Source organism: Capra hircus, chromosome 6 (genome assembly GCF_001704415.2).
Source record: "Capra hircus breed San Clemente chromosome 6, ASM170441v1, whole genome shotgun sequence".
NCBI lineage: Eukaryota > Metazoa > Chordata > Mammalia > Artiodactyla > Bovidae > Capra > Capra hircus.
In genome coordinates, this window is record NC_030813.1 from 4842413 (window position 1) to 4857483 (window position 15071).

General features: G+C 43.7%; 1 protein-coding gene across 5 annotated transcripts in view; it reads left to right on the plus strand.

Moving 5' to 3' along the window:
- The window catches only part of PRDM5 (PR/SET domain 5), a 258616-nt gene continuing 245476 nt past the window's right edge, over nt 1932-15071 (plus strand). For all 5 annotated transcript variants that reach the window (XM_018049168.1, XM_018049170.1, XM_018049169.1 and 2 more), the window contains exon 1: nt 1932-2231. In XM_018049168.1, the coding sequence (XP_017904657.1) occupies nt 2139-2231 (93 nt within the window). In that variant the 5' untranslated portion in view covers nt 1932-2138. The remainder of the gene's footprint in view (nt 2232-15071) is intronic.

Below are 15071 nucleotides of genomic sequence, written 5' to 3' on the forward strand. Positions count from 1 at the left end.
TTTAGTAACCAACATTACATGCTTCAAGGCCATCTAACTTCAAATTTCCCCCAAACTTCCTTTATTTATTGATATGTGTGTACTCAGTCGTGTCTGACTCTGTGACTCCGTTGACTGTACCCTGCCAGGCTCCGCATTCCATGGAATTTCCCAGGCAAGAGTCCTGGAGTGGGTAGCCATTTCCTCCCCCAGGGGATCTTCTGAACCCAGGGACAGGGGCTGAACCCCGCCCCTCAGTCTCCCGCATTGGCAGATTTTTTACTACTGTGCTATCTGGGAAGCCCAAGTTAATTCACATACCCCTATGAGAAGTTAGATATCTTCAATGGTAGGTCAAAGAGATCAGAACTCAGAGAATGATTAAGGCATTTGCTCTCATCCCTAGCCATCTACCCTTTGGTTTATTTTTTCTTCATAATTAATTCTTTAAAATTTCCAAATACCACTATTAACATGATTTTCTTAATTCTTTTTCAAAACCCTTTTTCTGAACTTTAATAAAATTCTCCTACTTAGGAAATTAGAAGTTTATGTTCCAAAGTTTTCCTTAGCCTAGAAGACAGGAATCATTTCTACCTGTGTTGCTAAAAACATGACAACAGGCCCCAAATTGAGTTCCTTATACTAAATTCTCCATCAAAACTGAGACAATCCCAAATTTTGGCTCTCCTAGAAAATGGGAGCTTTGGCCAGCCAATAAGTAGGTGCTTGATCAGCATTAGTTTAGGTGATATGCCTAATAGACCCCAACCATCCCCTAAAAGAAAGATACCTTTCAACAGTCAATCCGTTTTCTGCCTGGTACGACTTTGTTTTTCCTAAGCCCTTCTGCTTATAAAAGCCTTTCATTTTGTATAGGTCCTCGGAGCTCCTTTCTTTCAGTCACAGTGAATGTTGTCTAACTCATGAATGGTTGAATAAAGCCAATAAGATTTTTAAAATGTGTTCGGATGAGGTTTTCTTAACAGTGTGCCTTTTAATTTTGTCAAAATTGTTATTATTTTATCGGTTTATAAGAAACAATATTTATTGAGAACGTCAAATACTTTCCGAGAAAAGAACCCAGTGTGGAAAATGATCAAGAATATCCAGAGAAATGAGAAGAGAGGTTCCAGTTCCTCCTGAAGAAACAAACATCCTTTTGAAATTCTGAATGCCACTGCAGTATCTACTAACTTTATTAAAAACACTAAAAGAAGACTTGTTAATTTACGATCGAAATTCCAGATTCTATTGTTTGGTCACTCCCTTTTATCTCCCCCATCTCACATTTTGACTGAAAATCTGTAATTGGTCTGGTGATTTTCCAGGAGGAGAAGACGCGGGGATAGTTTATCTTTGGAAGTGTAAGAAATTCCCAGGGATTAGGACACCATAAGAGAACTAATTTCTACTGGATTTAAATATTACTTCAATTGTTCACGACAAATTTCGAGTTAACTTGAAATGGATTACTTGCAGGCTGCGTATACCCTCTTGTTTCTGAACGTTAATCAACGTATTTATTAGTCCCCTAGGAGTTTGAGCCTCTGAAACAAGCATGAAGTAATCCAAAGATGCGGACCTCACAAGTAAAAGGGCTGAAACTTCCTAGAGCTCAGGGACCGCTCAGTAGTTAGGCAGTAAGTATGCCTTCGGTCTGAAACTTGTAAAGTTGTTTGGGAGGATGGCCCCAGCTCTGTCAAGACCCATAAATTTTGCAGCTGAAGAGTGTAAAATCCCCCGACTGGGAGCACTAGTTCAGAGTCGAACCCCAGAGGCCAGAGAAGGGCGGGCACGTCGCCCACCAGCCGGGCGCAGCGCGCGCGCGGGCGGCTCGGCTCCCTGGCCTCCGGGTTCGAGGCTCCGCGCCGCGCGCGGGTGCGGGCCGCTAACTTCGGGCCAATCAGCGCGCGGCGTCCGCCCGCGGCGTCCCCGCGCCCCCGCGCCCGCCGTGGCAGCCGCGGCCTCCGCCGCTCGCGGCCGAGCCGGACCCGGGGCGAGGAGGGGCCGGGCCGCGGGGGATGCCTGGAGTCGGCGGGAGGTGGGGATTCTGGGAGGGAGGCTCCACTTCCTCCTGCCCGCCGGCCTCTCCCCGCCGCCCCGGCACCCCAATTCCCCGGTGCCGGCGCTGAGGGCGGCGGCGGCGCGGCGGCAGCATGCTGGGCATGTACGTGCCGGACAGGTTCTCCCTGAAGTCCTCCCGCGTTCAGGACGGCATGGGGCTCTACACCGCCCGCCGCGTGAGGAAGGTGGGTGACCCGGCGGCGGCCCGCGCGCGCCCGCTCCCGCCGCGCCGCGCGCCCCTCCCCGCGCCCGCGGGCTCCGCGCGCGTCGCCTCTCTGCGGGAGCCCCGCGGGGAGCCGGGCCGGCGGGGCGGCTTCCGAGCCGCAGTCCTCCCCAGCCGGCGGCGCCACGTAGGTGCGGCGGGGCGGCCGCCCTGCGGCAAGATGTCTTTCCTCCGCTGCAGGAAGTGAGGCGGGATGCTGCCTCCTCCGCCTCGGCCCCGGCGGGGGGCTCTGTCCTGGCGCTGGCAGAGGCACGCGCGGGCGGCTGTCTCGGGCGCGCACGCAGCTCCGCCGCCTTTCTTGCTTCAGGATGTGGAAATGTGACCAGAGACGCCTCGCTTCCCCGGTGGGGAGGGATGGGGGTGGGGGCGCTGCCCACAGCGCCGCGTTACCGCAGGCCTCAGCATCTCATTCTGGCATCCAGCAGTTCTTCCCCTCTTTTCAAAATGTGTAATGTGAGTTCTGGGAGGTGCCGTCTAGATAATGTATGAATCTCGGCCCCTTTCTCTCAGTTTTTCTGGATTTTTCTCCCTCTCTCCTTCCAGAAGTTTAGAGACACGTGAGTAGGACCAGCACATGGCAGTGCTCGTCAGGGAATGGACTGGAAATGCTGGAGGTTGAAAGCAAACGCTTAGGAGGAGAGATTACGGGAAAATACCAAGACTTTGTATCTGCTGAGACTGTTAACAGCTGCCATTCCGGAGGATAGGTAATATCTGAAACCGAGGAGGCAGCGCTGAAGTGCGCAGGACAGTGAGAGCCAGCGTTTACTGAGTAGCTACTTGGTGCCAGGGCCCACACGTGCTGTTGTTATCTCTGTTGGTAGCTTCACTGGCGTAACACTCCTGCGAGAACAGTCTTAATCTGCGTGCAGGAGAGGAGAGAACAGAAGGACTTGGAGGTTAAATTTCCTTCCGAGTTAGTGAGTTAGGCTGCCACCCCTTGCTTCTTGGTCCAAAGCCCATGTTGTTTTCAGGTCTTTTTCTGCCATCTTCCCAGCACCCGTCACCCCGACTTTGTTAGGGGTGAGGTTTGGGCGAGAGCATGTTTGTTCTGTGAAGGTGGGCTAAAGGAGCTTCGCAAGATGCACCTGAGACACAGGGATGTCTTTCATTTGAGTATGAGTTTTCCCCACCCCCTCGCCTAAGGAGCAGGTGAAGGAAGGTGCTTCAGAAGGCCTTCATTGACACCAGGGGCTGTAAGTAACACCCAGGGTAAAATTGGGAGTGATGAACCCCCTGTTTTCTCTTTTAAATAGGAGAGTGGGAGAATGCTCCAAGGTGAAAAGCAGGTGTCAGCGCTTTATCTGGATAGGTGTTTTTGCCAAAATGGTAAACTTCTGCTCTTTCACAGATTGAGATTCTCTTTTTGATTTTCTCACAAGAAATGAAAATTCCCAAGTGGATTTTTCTTGAAGGTCTCAGGACTGAATGTAAGTACTTAAAAAGCATAGTTCTTAAACATTAGCTTAATGGTGGTGGTTTAGTTGCTAAGTCGTGTCCGACTCCTGCGACCCCATGGACTGTAGCCCCCAGGCTCCTCTCTTCATGGGATTTTCCAGGCAAGAATACTGGAGTGGGTTGCCATTTCTTTCTCCAGGGGATCTTCCCGACCTAGGGATCTAGTAATATACTAAAATTGTAGAAATATCAGAGTTATTAAATTATTCTTATTTTGCTTTACTAAGATTTCTAGTAAGAGCTGGCTGATATATGTTCTTTTGATATTTTTATTCCAAATTATTTTTCCAAGAATTAACTTATTTGGAAGTTTTAAATTATTTTGTGGTGTAGAGTGAACAGCTTCCAAAATTACATATTACAGAAGTACTTACAGATACTTATGTTTTCTTGGTTTATGTAACTTCAACATGTAAAACACATGGTTTCATCTAGGTCATAACTAGAATTCTTAACCTGTATTTCAAGTGAATCTGCAGATATTTGCAGTAAGTTCAAATGATACACTGTTAGTGACAAAGTTTAGTTGTGATCACAAGATACCTAGTCATAAGGTAAGTGATCATGGGCAAGTTCATTGATGCCAAAAATGACCTTGTAGGTTTCAGCTCCTTGCCTTCCAAAAACAGGTCTAAAACTGAAGCTGAATGGCAGATTTTAGCTGTGCTGTAAAGCTAAAGCTGAATATCGGTGCATCCCTTACCTGTTTGCGTATAGTTTCCTGATGCTTAAATATTTTTCAGGTTACCTTATGTTAGGTGGAACTCTGGCCTCAGATCTCAGAGGATCTGAGAAAAAAAATATTTTAGCAGCTATATTAAGGACCTTACTTAAAAGTCTTTTGTTCTTTATTCTGAACAAATTTTGGAATCTCATTTTAGGTTTTTAAGTTGGAAGTTATAGATGTTTTAGTACACTTTTATAACACGTATACTTGCATGTTATTATTGCCGAATTCAGACTTAAATTGAAGAAAGTAGGGAAAACCACTAGACCATTCAGGTATGACCTAAATCAAATCCCTTAGGATTATACAGTGGAAGTGAGAAATAGAATCAAGGGATTAGATCTGATAGAGTGCCTAAAGAACATATGGACGGAGGTTCGTGACATTGTACAGGAGACAAAAATCAAGACCGTCCCCAAGAAAAATGCAAAAAAGCAAAATGGCTGTCTCAGGAGGCCTTACAAATAGCTGTGGAAAGGAGAGAAGCGAAAAACAAAGGATAAAAGGAAAGATATACCCATTTGATTGGAGAAGGAAATGGCAACCCACTTCAGTATTCCTGCCTGGACAATCCCAGGGATGGGGGATCCTGGTGGGCTGCCGTCTATGGGGTCCACAGTCGGATACGACTGAAGTGACTTAGCAGCAGCAGCATACCCATTTGAATGCAGAGTTCCAAAGAATAGCAAGGAGAGATAAGAAAGCTTTCCTCAGTGATCAGTGCAAAGAAATAGAGGAAAATAATAGAATGGCAAAGACTAGAGATCTCTTCAGGAAAATTAGAGATACCAAGGGAACATTTTATGCAAAGATGGGCTCAATAAAGGACAGAAATGGTATGAACCTAAGAGAAGCAGAAGATATTAAGAAGAGGTGGCAGGAATACACAAAAGAACTATACAAAAAAGATCTTCACGACCAAGATAATCATGATGGTGTGATCACTCACCTAGAGCCAAACATCCTGGAATGTGAAGTCAAGTGGGCCTTAGGAAGCATCACTATGAACAAAGCTAGTGGAGGTGATGGAATTCCAGTAGAGCCATTTAAAATCCTAAAAGACAGTGCTGTCAAAGTGCTGCACTCAATATGCCAGCACATTTGGAAAACTCAGCGGTGGCCACAGGACTGGAAAAGTTCAGTGTTCGTTTCAGTCCCAAAGAAAGGCAATGCCAAAGAATGTTCAAACTACCACGCAATTGGACTCAGCTCACACACTAATAAAGTAATCCTCAAAATTCTCCAAGCCAGGCTTCAGCAATATGTGAACTGTAAAATTGCATATGTTCAAACTGGTTTTAGAAAAGGCAGGAGAACCAGAGTTCAAATTGCCAATATCCACTGGATCATCGAAAAAGCAAGAGAGATCCAGAAAAACATCTATTTCTGCTTTTTTGAGTATGCCAAAGGCTTTGACTGTGTGGATCACCACAAACTGGAAAATTCTTCTAGCAATGGGAATACCCGACCACCTGACCTGTCTCTTTAGAAATCTGTATGCAGGTCAGGAAGCAACAGTTAGAACTGGACATGGAACAACAGACTGGTTCCAAATAGGGAAAGGAGTATGTCAAGGCTGTATATTGTCACCCTGCTTATTTAACTTATATGCAGAGTACATTATAAGAAACACTGGGCTGGGTGAAGCACAAGCTGGAATCACGAGAAATATTGCCAGGAGAAACATCAATAACCTCAGATATGCAGATGACACCACCCTTATGGGAGAAAGCAAAGAAGAATTAAAGAGCTGCTTGATGAAAGTGAAAGAGGAGAGTTAAAAAGCTGGCTTAAACCTCAACATTCAGAAAACTAAGATCATGGCATCCGGTCCCATCACTTCATGGCAAATAGATGGGGAAACAGTGACAGGCTTTTATTTTCTTGGGCTCCAGAATCACTGCAGATGGTGACTACAGCCATGAAATTAAAAGACGCTTTCTCCTTGGAAGGAAATCTATTACCAACCTAGACAGCATATTCAAAAGCAGAGACATTCCTTTGCCAATAAAGTTCCCTCTAGTCAGTTCAGTTCAGTTGCTCAGTCGTGTCGACTCTTTGCGACCCCATGAATCGCAGCACGCCAGGCCTCCCTGTCCATCACCAACTCCCGGAGTTCACCCAAACTCATGTGCATTGAGTCGGAGATGCCATCCAGCCATCTCATCCTCTGTTGTACCCTTCTGCCCCAAATTCCTCCCAGCATCAGGGTCTTTTCCATGAGTCAACTCTTCGCATGAGGTGGCCAAAGTATTGGAGTTTCAGCCTCAGCATCAGTCCTTCCAATGAACATCTAGGACTGGTCTCCGTTAGGATGGACTGGTTGGATCTCCTTGCAGTCCAAGGGACTCTCAAGAGTCTTCTCCAACACCACAGTTCAAAAGCATCAATTCTTTGGTGCTCAGGTTTCTTCATAGTCCAACTCTCACATCCATACATGACCACTGGAAAAACCATAACCTTGAATAGATGGACCTTTGTTGGCAAAGTAATATCTCTACTTTTTGATATGCTATCTAGGTTGGTCATAACTTTCCTTCCAAGGAGTAAGCGTCTTTCATTTTTTGGCTGCAGTCACCATCTGCAGTGATATTTGAGCCCCCCAAAATAAAGTCTGCCACTGTTTCCACTGTTCCCCCATCTATTTCCCATGAAGTGATGGGACCAGATGCCATGATCTTCGTTTTCTGAATGTTGAGCTTTAAGCTACCTTTTTCACTATCCCTTTCACTTTCATCAGGAGGCTTTTGGCTATGGTTTTTCCAGCAGTCATGTATGGATGTGAGACTTGGACTCTAAAGAAAGCTCAGCACTAAAGAATTGATGCTTTTGAACTGTGGTATTGGAGAAGACTCTTGAGAGTCCCTTGGACTGCAAGGAGATCCAACTAGTCCATCCGAAAGGAAATCATTCCTGAATATTCATTGGAAGGACTAATGTTGAAGCTGAAACTCCAATACTTTGGCCACCTGATGTGAGAACTGACTCGTTTGTAAAGACCCTGATGCTGGGCAAGATTGAAGGCAGGAGCAGAAGGGGATGACAGAGGATAAGATGGTTGGATGGCATCCCCGACTCAACGGATGTGAGTTTGAGTAAACTCTGGGAGTTGGTGATGGACAGGGAGGCCTGCTGTGCTGCAGTCCATGGGGTCACAAAGAGTCAGACACGACTGAGCAACTGAACTGATGCTTGCATAATAATTGTTATTTTTTAAAAATTTGCAATTTAAGTCACTGTTGATTGCAGAGAATCTTATTGTAGACCTGTACTGATCTTGGCGGCTTTTGCTAGACTTTCTACCTGCAGTGCATCCATCACACTGATCTGGAATTCCCTTACCAATTGGATCCTTTAATCCTTTTCTAGACCCATCCCTTTTTGTGCCATGTTTCCTAGTGTGGGGGAGGGGGTCTCTGCAGCCAAGTCACCTAATACCTTGGTTCCACCTTTGTTCTCCTACTTTTTTCCTTGGCATTGTCTTGTTTTTGTAGGCTTGGTACTGCTGCTGCAGTACCCCCCGCACCCCCCCCCCTTTTTTTTTGCTATAAAGTGTATAAAATGACAACAAGAAGAAGAAATGATCTTTTTTGGCCATTTTGGGATGTCCTTTCCTTTTCTTGTTGTTTATTCGCTAGGTTGTGTCCCACTCTTTTGCCACACCACAGACAGAGGAGCCTAATAGGCAAGAATACTGGAGTGGCTTGCCATTTCCTTCTCCAGAAGATCTTCCAGACCTAGGGATTGAACCTGTGTCTCCTGCTTGGCGAGCATATTCTTTACTACTGAGCCACCTGGAAAGCCCCTTTTCTTACCATTATGGAAATTAGAGATTGAATGAAGAGAGGGTCATTTGTTAGATATTTCTGTGTGAGCCATTATTGCTTTTGAGAGAAAGAATGGATGTGAGTCTGTTGGAAAGTCCTAGAGTAGAAAAAAGAGGCCTGAGTTCATTCACACTGTACTCATTGCAGTTTCCTAATGAAAAGTGTAATAATAAAAAGTAAATTTAACACGTTAGTTTGTCAGACCCTGTTCTAAGTGCTTGCGAAATGTTAATCTTGTGAACCGTTTGATGTTGCAAAAAAGATGTAAAATTCTAAGTTACTATGCAGATTAAAGTTAATGTTAGGTATTCAAAACTAATATAGTAAGTAAACATACAATAAAAAGTTATGTTAATAGCTCACTGCAATGCATTTTTTATATCATGACTGTATTTTCCATTGCCAGATCATGTGATTAATCAGAGTGGTGTGTTTGATATTGTGTTTGTACTCAAAAAGTCGAAAGGTAAATAATATTTCTTTGAGCTCTCAGATTCTGTGATTTTATGCAAAGGGTTAGGGTAGCAAATATACCACTACCAGTCTTTGTTTCCTTGAGGTTTGTTGCAGGCTGTTGATTTTCCTTTCTTCTGTTCTGCTTTCCAGTCATTTAATCTTTCAGTTGTGGCAGGCACTGTGCTAGGTCTTGGGGATATATAGGTTGGCAGAAAGGGCAAGGTCTTTGTTTACCTGGAGCTTATTTTCTTGTGTGGGAAGAGAGGCAGTAAGCAGGTACAGAAGGGAAAGTTTCCAAAATAATTACAGCATGTGTTAAGTGAAACCTGAAAACAGAATGATGCATTAGGGAGTGAATAGAGGTGGAGCCTCCTACTTTAGGCATGCTGGGAGGGAAGACCTCTCAGAGGAGGTGACATCTGCATGAAACATGAAGGAGCTGAGCTAGCTAGAAGACTATGCAGGGAAATATGCAAGTGAGCCTGAACTAGGGTTGAACTGAGGATAGAGGAAATTGTTTGGCTTCGAGGTATTGTTTAGAGGTTAAAATAAAACCAACTAGAATCTTTCAGTGGGTTGAATGAGGCTCATTATTGAAGGAGAATCGAGGATGACTCAGTTTTTGGCTTGACCAGTTGGTGCCAACTTGTCTTGGTGCCATTTGCTCTCATGTGAAGTCTACTGTGTTGGAAATGGTACTTTCAGTTGTAGAATATGTTGGTAAAAGTTCATCAGAAGCAGCCAACCCTGGCTAAGCATCGAACTCAAATAGGACAGTGCACTAACCAGTAGTGAGAAAAAGAGTTTCTTTTTCCATACTCTGGGGCTTACAGCCTTGTTGGGAAAATGAAAATACAGGACAGAATCTTAAAAAATGCCTTTTTTATGTATCATATGTCCAAATTTACACTGTTTATATGGATTGATTTTGCTGGGCACTGCTTCAGGCAACAGAATTTACAGAATTACAGTAATTTTTAGTCTGGAAAAGGAGAATGGAGCTGGAGGAATCAAGCTTCCTGACTTCAGATTATACTACAAAGCTACAGTCATCAAGACAGTATGGTACTGGCACAAAAACAAATATATACCAATGGAACAAGATAGAATGCCCAGAGATAAACCCATGCACTTATGGGTACCTTATTTATGACAGAAGAGACAAGAATATACAGTGGGGCAAAGATAGCCTCTTCAATAAATGGAAGTGGGAAAACTGGATAGCTACATGTAAAAGAATGAAATTAGAACACTTCTTAACACCATGCTTCTGGTGCTGCTAAGTCGCTTCAGTCGTGTCTGACTCTGTGCGGCCCCATAGATGGCAGCCCACCAGGCTCCTACGTCCCTGGAATTCTCCAGGCAAGAATACTGGAGTGGGTTGCCATTTCCTTCTCCAATGCATAAAAGTGAAAGTGAAGTCACCAGTCGTGTGTGATTCTTCGTGACCCCATGAACTGTAGCCCACCAGGCGCCTCTGTCCATGGAATTTTCCAGGCAAGAATACTGGAGTGGGGTCCCATTGCCTTCTCCTTCTAACACCATACACAAAGATAAAATGCATTAAGGACCTAAATGTACAACCAGAAACTATAAAATTTTTAGAGGAAAACATAGGCAGAACACTCAATGACATAAAGCAAGATCCTCTATGACCCACTTCCTAGAGTAACGGAAATAACAAAAGTAAAGAAGTGGGACCTGATTAAAAGCTTTTGCACAGCAAAGGAAACTGTAAGCAAGGTGAAAAGACAGCCGTCAGAATGGAAGAAAATAATAGCAAATGAAACAACTGACAAAGGTTTAATTTCCAAAATATACAAGCAACTCATACAACTCAATACCAGAAGAACAAACAACCCAATCAAAAAATGGGAGAAAGACCTAAACTGACATTTCTGCAAAGAAGGCATACAGATGGTTAAAAACACATGGAAAGAAGCTCAACATTGCTAGTTATTTGAGAAATGCAAATCAAAACTACAATGAGATATCACCCCACACTGGTCAGAATGACCCTCATCAAAAAGTGTGCAAACAATAAGTGCTGGAAAGGGTGTGGGGAAAAGGGAACACTCTTGCACTGTTGGTGGGAATGTAAATTGATACAGCCACTATGGAAGAGGGTATGGAGATTCCTTAAAAACTAGGAATAAAACCACTGTATGACCCAGCAATCCAACTCCTATGCATATACCCTGCTGTTGCTGCTGCTGCTAAGTTGCTTGAGTCGTGTCTGACTCTGTGCGACCCCATAGATAGAAGCCCACCATGCTCCTCTGTCCCTGGGATTCTCCAGGCAAGAACACTGGAGTGGGTTGCCATTTCCTTCTCCAATGCATGAAAGTGAAAAGTGAAAGTGAAGTCCCTCAGTCGTGTTGGATTCTTAGTGACCCCATGGATTGCAGCCCACCAGGCTCCTCTGCCCATGGGATTTTCCAGGCAAGAGTACTGGAATGGGGTGCCATTGCCTTCTTCGAGGCATATACCCTGAGGAAACCAAAATTGGAAAAGACACATGTATCCCCTTGTTCATTGCTTCACTATTTACAATAGCTAGAACGTGGGAGCGACCTAGATGTCCATCGACAGATAAATGGATAAAGAAGGGGTTGTGGTATATATACACAATGGAATATTATGCAGCCATAAAAGGAATGCATTTGAGTCAGTTCTAATGAGGTGGATGAACCTAAAACCTATTCGTCGGAAAAAAGATAAATACCATATTCTAGCACATACATACGGAATCTAGAAAAATGGTACTGAAGAATTTATTTACAGGGAGCAATGGAGAAACAGACATAGAGAATAGACTATGGACATGGGTGGGGGAGGAGAGGGTGAGATGTATGGAAAGAGTAACACGGAAACTTACTATATGTAAAATGTTGAGGTTTGACGGCAAGCAGCAAAATTCTGTAAAGCAATTATCCTTCAATAAAAAATTAATTAAAAAGGTAAGAGGGAGAAACCTCGGTCGTTTATAGTAAGTCATCAGAGAGTGCTGGGGAAATCAAAGAAAGCCTTATGGAGTTGAATTTATAGGGTCACATTATTATTGTCTTTTTATTAAGAACTTTAAGTTTTGCTGTGTTAGTATGTTTTACTCTCTCAACCCTATGAAGTAGATATTGTTACTGTACCCATTCTTAGATGAAGAAATTGAGGCAAAAAGTGGTTGGCCAGTGTGACTTGTTAAGTATTGCCTGGGCGACAGAGTAAATGGTGGACCCATGATATAATTTCAGTGAATCTGACCCGATTTTGTGCTCTCAGTCAGTTTGGAGTTGAATGATTTGTAGGTAGAATTACTGAAAATAAGATGGAAACAGTCTTTTAAAGGTTAGACCTCGTGACATACCTTATTTCAGACTGAGGAAGTTGTTAAACATTTCCACTGAAGCGTCACCTTGTACCTTGGAGCCTGTAGGCCCGCCTGGGACTGTCACACACAATCAGACATTTTGAATTCTGCTTTTTTTTTGTTTCCTATGCACTTGCATTGTTATTTTGTTGTGTAACAGTCTTCAAGGGTTTACTATTATCCCTAGTTTATAGATGACATATTTCCTCAGTGATTACTTCTTGTCAAAATTTTCAGTTGTTCTAATGTAGACTTTAAATTTTTTTCTCCTTTCCAATTCCTTCTTCATTAGCAGGCTAAAGCCTGCCTGACCTTATCTTCTGACATGTTTTCCTTTATATGTAGAAGCTCATTAACTTGCATGCCCTTAGCATAGCTGAGCAGGGTTTGTATTTCTAAAAAGAACTAAAGACTGAAAGGAAAGCTAAAGAAAAGCAAAAAAGGAAAATGACTTAATATAAATGAAGTGAGTGTAGTATCTTTCTCATATTTGGCCCCTGATTCTGGTAGAAGCAGTTAAGAGCATTGGTGAGGCTGAGGTCTCCTTAACTTGGTACACAGTAGCCGCAGTGAATTGCCCCCTCTGGGATAGCTCAGTTCCTGGCTTGCTTCCCTCTCATCCCTGCTCTTATGCCCAAGGGGTTCCTGAATGGCCTCCTGTGCCCATGAACCCCAGGGCAGTCTCCCAACTTCCTCAGTCTGAAATAAGGTATGTCAGGAGGTCTAATCTTTAAAGGACTGCTTCAGTTTTACTTTTAGTAATTCTATCTACAAACCATTCAACTCCAGACTGATTAAGAGCACAAAGTCGGGTCAGACTTACTGAAATTGGTGTCATGGGTCCACCATTTCCTCTGTCACCCAGGCAATACTTAACGAGTCACACTGGCCAACAGCTTTTGGCCCCAATTTCTTCATCTGAGAATGGGTACAGTAACAATGTCTACTTCATAGGGTTGAGAGAAGAGTGAAACGTACTAACAGAGGTAAACTCTGCTCTTCTTGTGAACAAATACAGGTTCCACAGATGGAACTGCGTCTGTTGTGATAGCCCTGAGGTACGGTGTTAGTTTCCTGTTGCTACTGTGGCAAACTATCTGGCTTAAAACAAGAGAAATTTATTCTTTTCTGTTCTGGACAATATAAATCTAAACTGGGTGGTCAGGGCTGGTTCCTTCTGGCTCCAAAGAGAGAGTTTACTTCCTTGAGTTTTGCAGTTTTCTAGAGGCTACATGGGCTTCCCAGGTGGCTCGGTGGTAGAGAATCCCATCTGCCAATGCAGGAGACCTGGGTTCGATCCCTGGGTCCGGAAGATCCTCTGGAGGAGGAAATGGCAACCCACTCCAGTATTTTTGCCTGGAGAGTCCCATGGACAGAGGAGCCTAGTGGGCTACAGTTTCAAAAAGTCAGGCATGACTGAAGTGGCTTAGCGCACACACACATTATACACTCTACCATAGCTCCAAAGTGTAATTCTTCTTGTCTGTGTTATAGAAATCATTTTGCAGTGAATTAACCCTCAACTACTGGTCCCAGTGAAATGTCCACATTACACATCTACCATACTGATGACTGTTCTGCCTTGTGTTCAGTGTTGATTCTGACAGAGGTCAACAAGGTTGGCATTCATGCAGTAAAACCTGAGTGAATGGTTCTCTTATAGAGGAAGGGAGCGCGTGTAAGTTGGGAGGAAGAATAGATTCTGATCACGTTCTAAGTGATCGTGTTGAGAAGGATGTCCGAGGGAATCCAGTTCGCACATTCTCATCTGACAGATGAAGACACTGACGCCGAGGTGAGCTTTGCCTGGGGTCCTGCCACCCGCAGCTGCCTCACAGACTCCTGCTTCTTCTGCAGTGCCATCTCTCTCGTGCAAGGCAGGCACCTTGGTTCTCTTTGAGGGCTTTGTAGTGGAGACTTTTGGTAAGGTAAAATCCAAAGAGAAAAATCTCTGATATTTAAATCTTGAATTTGTGAAAATACAGGAAGCTAAAAATAAAAACAGGCAAGTTGTGTAGGGCTAGAAAAACATGGGAAAGAGGAAAACACCCATTATCTGGGTGGTCCGCAAAAGTAAAGTAAGTGAAAGCACAGAGGAAACTCTCTACATAAATGTTAATAAAAGAGTAGGTTTTGTGGAACAAGGTGTTTTGTTGATCAGCTTAGAAGGTGACTCTTGTGAGGAAGTCCTAAGGGGTCTTTGTGCCCCAGCTAAAATTCTGCGGGTAGATGTTTGCTTATGGTTCCTGGTGGCTGGTGAAAGCTGATCAGGTAGTCGCCACTGACGCCTGCCCTCGGTGCTGTCTCTTTTCTGTGTTCACAGGTTGACCCTTTACAAATGACTGAAGGCTTGTATTTCTTGGTGTCATTACAGATTCAGATTTGGTTGGTTTTTGTGACTGTAACAGCTTCAGTTAATTCAGCAAATGTTTATTGAGCAACTGCAGTTGTTAGGCCCTGGGGCAGTGGCCAGAGACAGAAGGAGAGAGACAGAAGCATTCACTAGAGGTGTCCCGTGGTCTGCAGTTAAGCCCTCCAGTAAGTCTGCAAGGTGGCCGTTATTGTCCTTGTTGTATAGATGAGGAAACCGATTGTGAGGAAGGTTATAGCCCAAGAAGGGAATCAATCAGAGTCTGAACTCAGATCTTTCCATATACCTTTTGCATAAAAAAAGACCAAGAATTATTTTTCTGCATACTGATAAAATGCTGTATCCATGCTCATTTCCATTAGTGTAGACACATAACTATACACTCTTTCATAAAGTTACTTTACAAAAACGAGAAAAGAGTAAACTCATTTCACCATCTACTATTTCAGCAGTCACTTACAGAGATCCCTCTAAGTAATGTACTTTGGCTCTAATATTTTAAATCACATATTCTATAACGGGGATATGATGTAATTTTCATTTGTTTGGGGCTTGCTTTATACAATTATTCACGAAATGTTTATTGCCAAGATCTG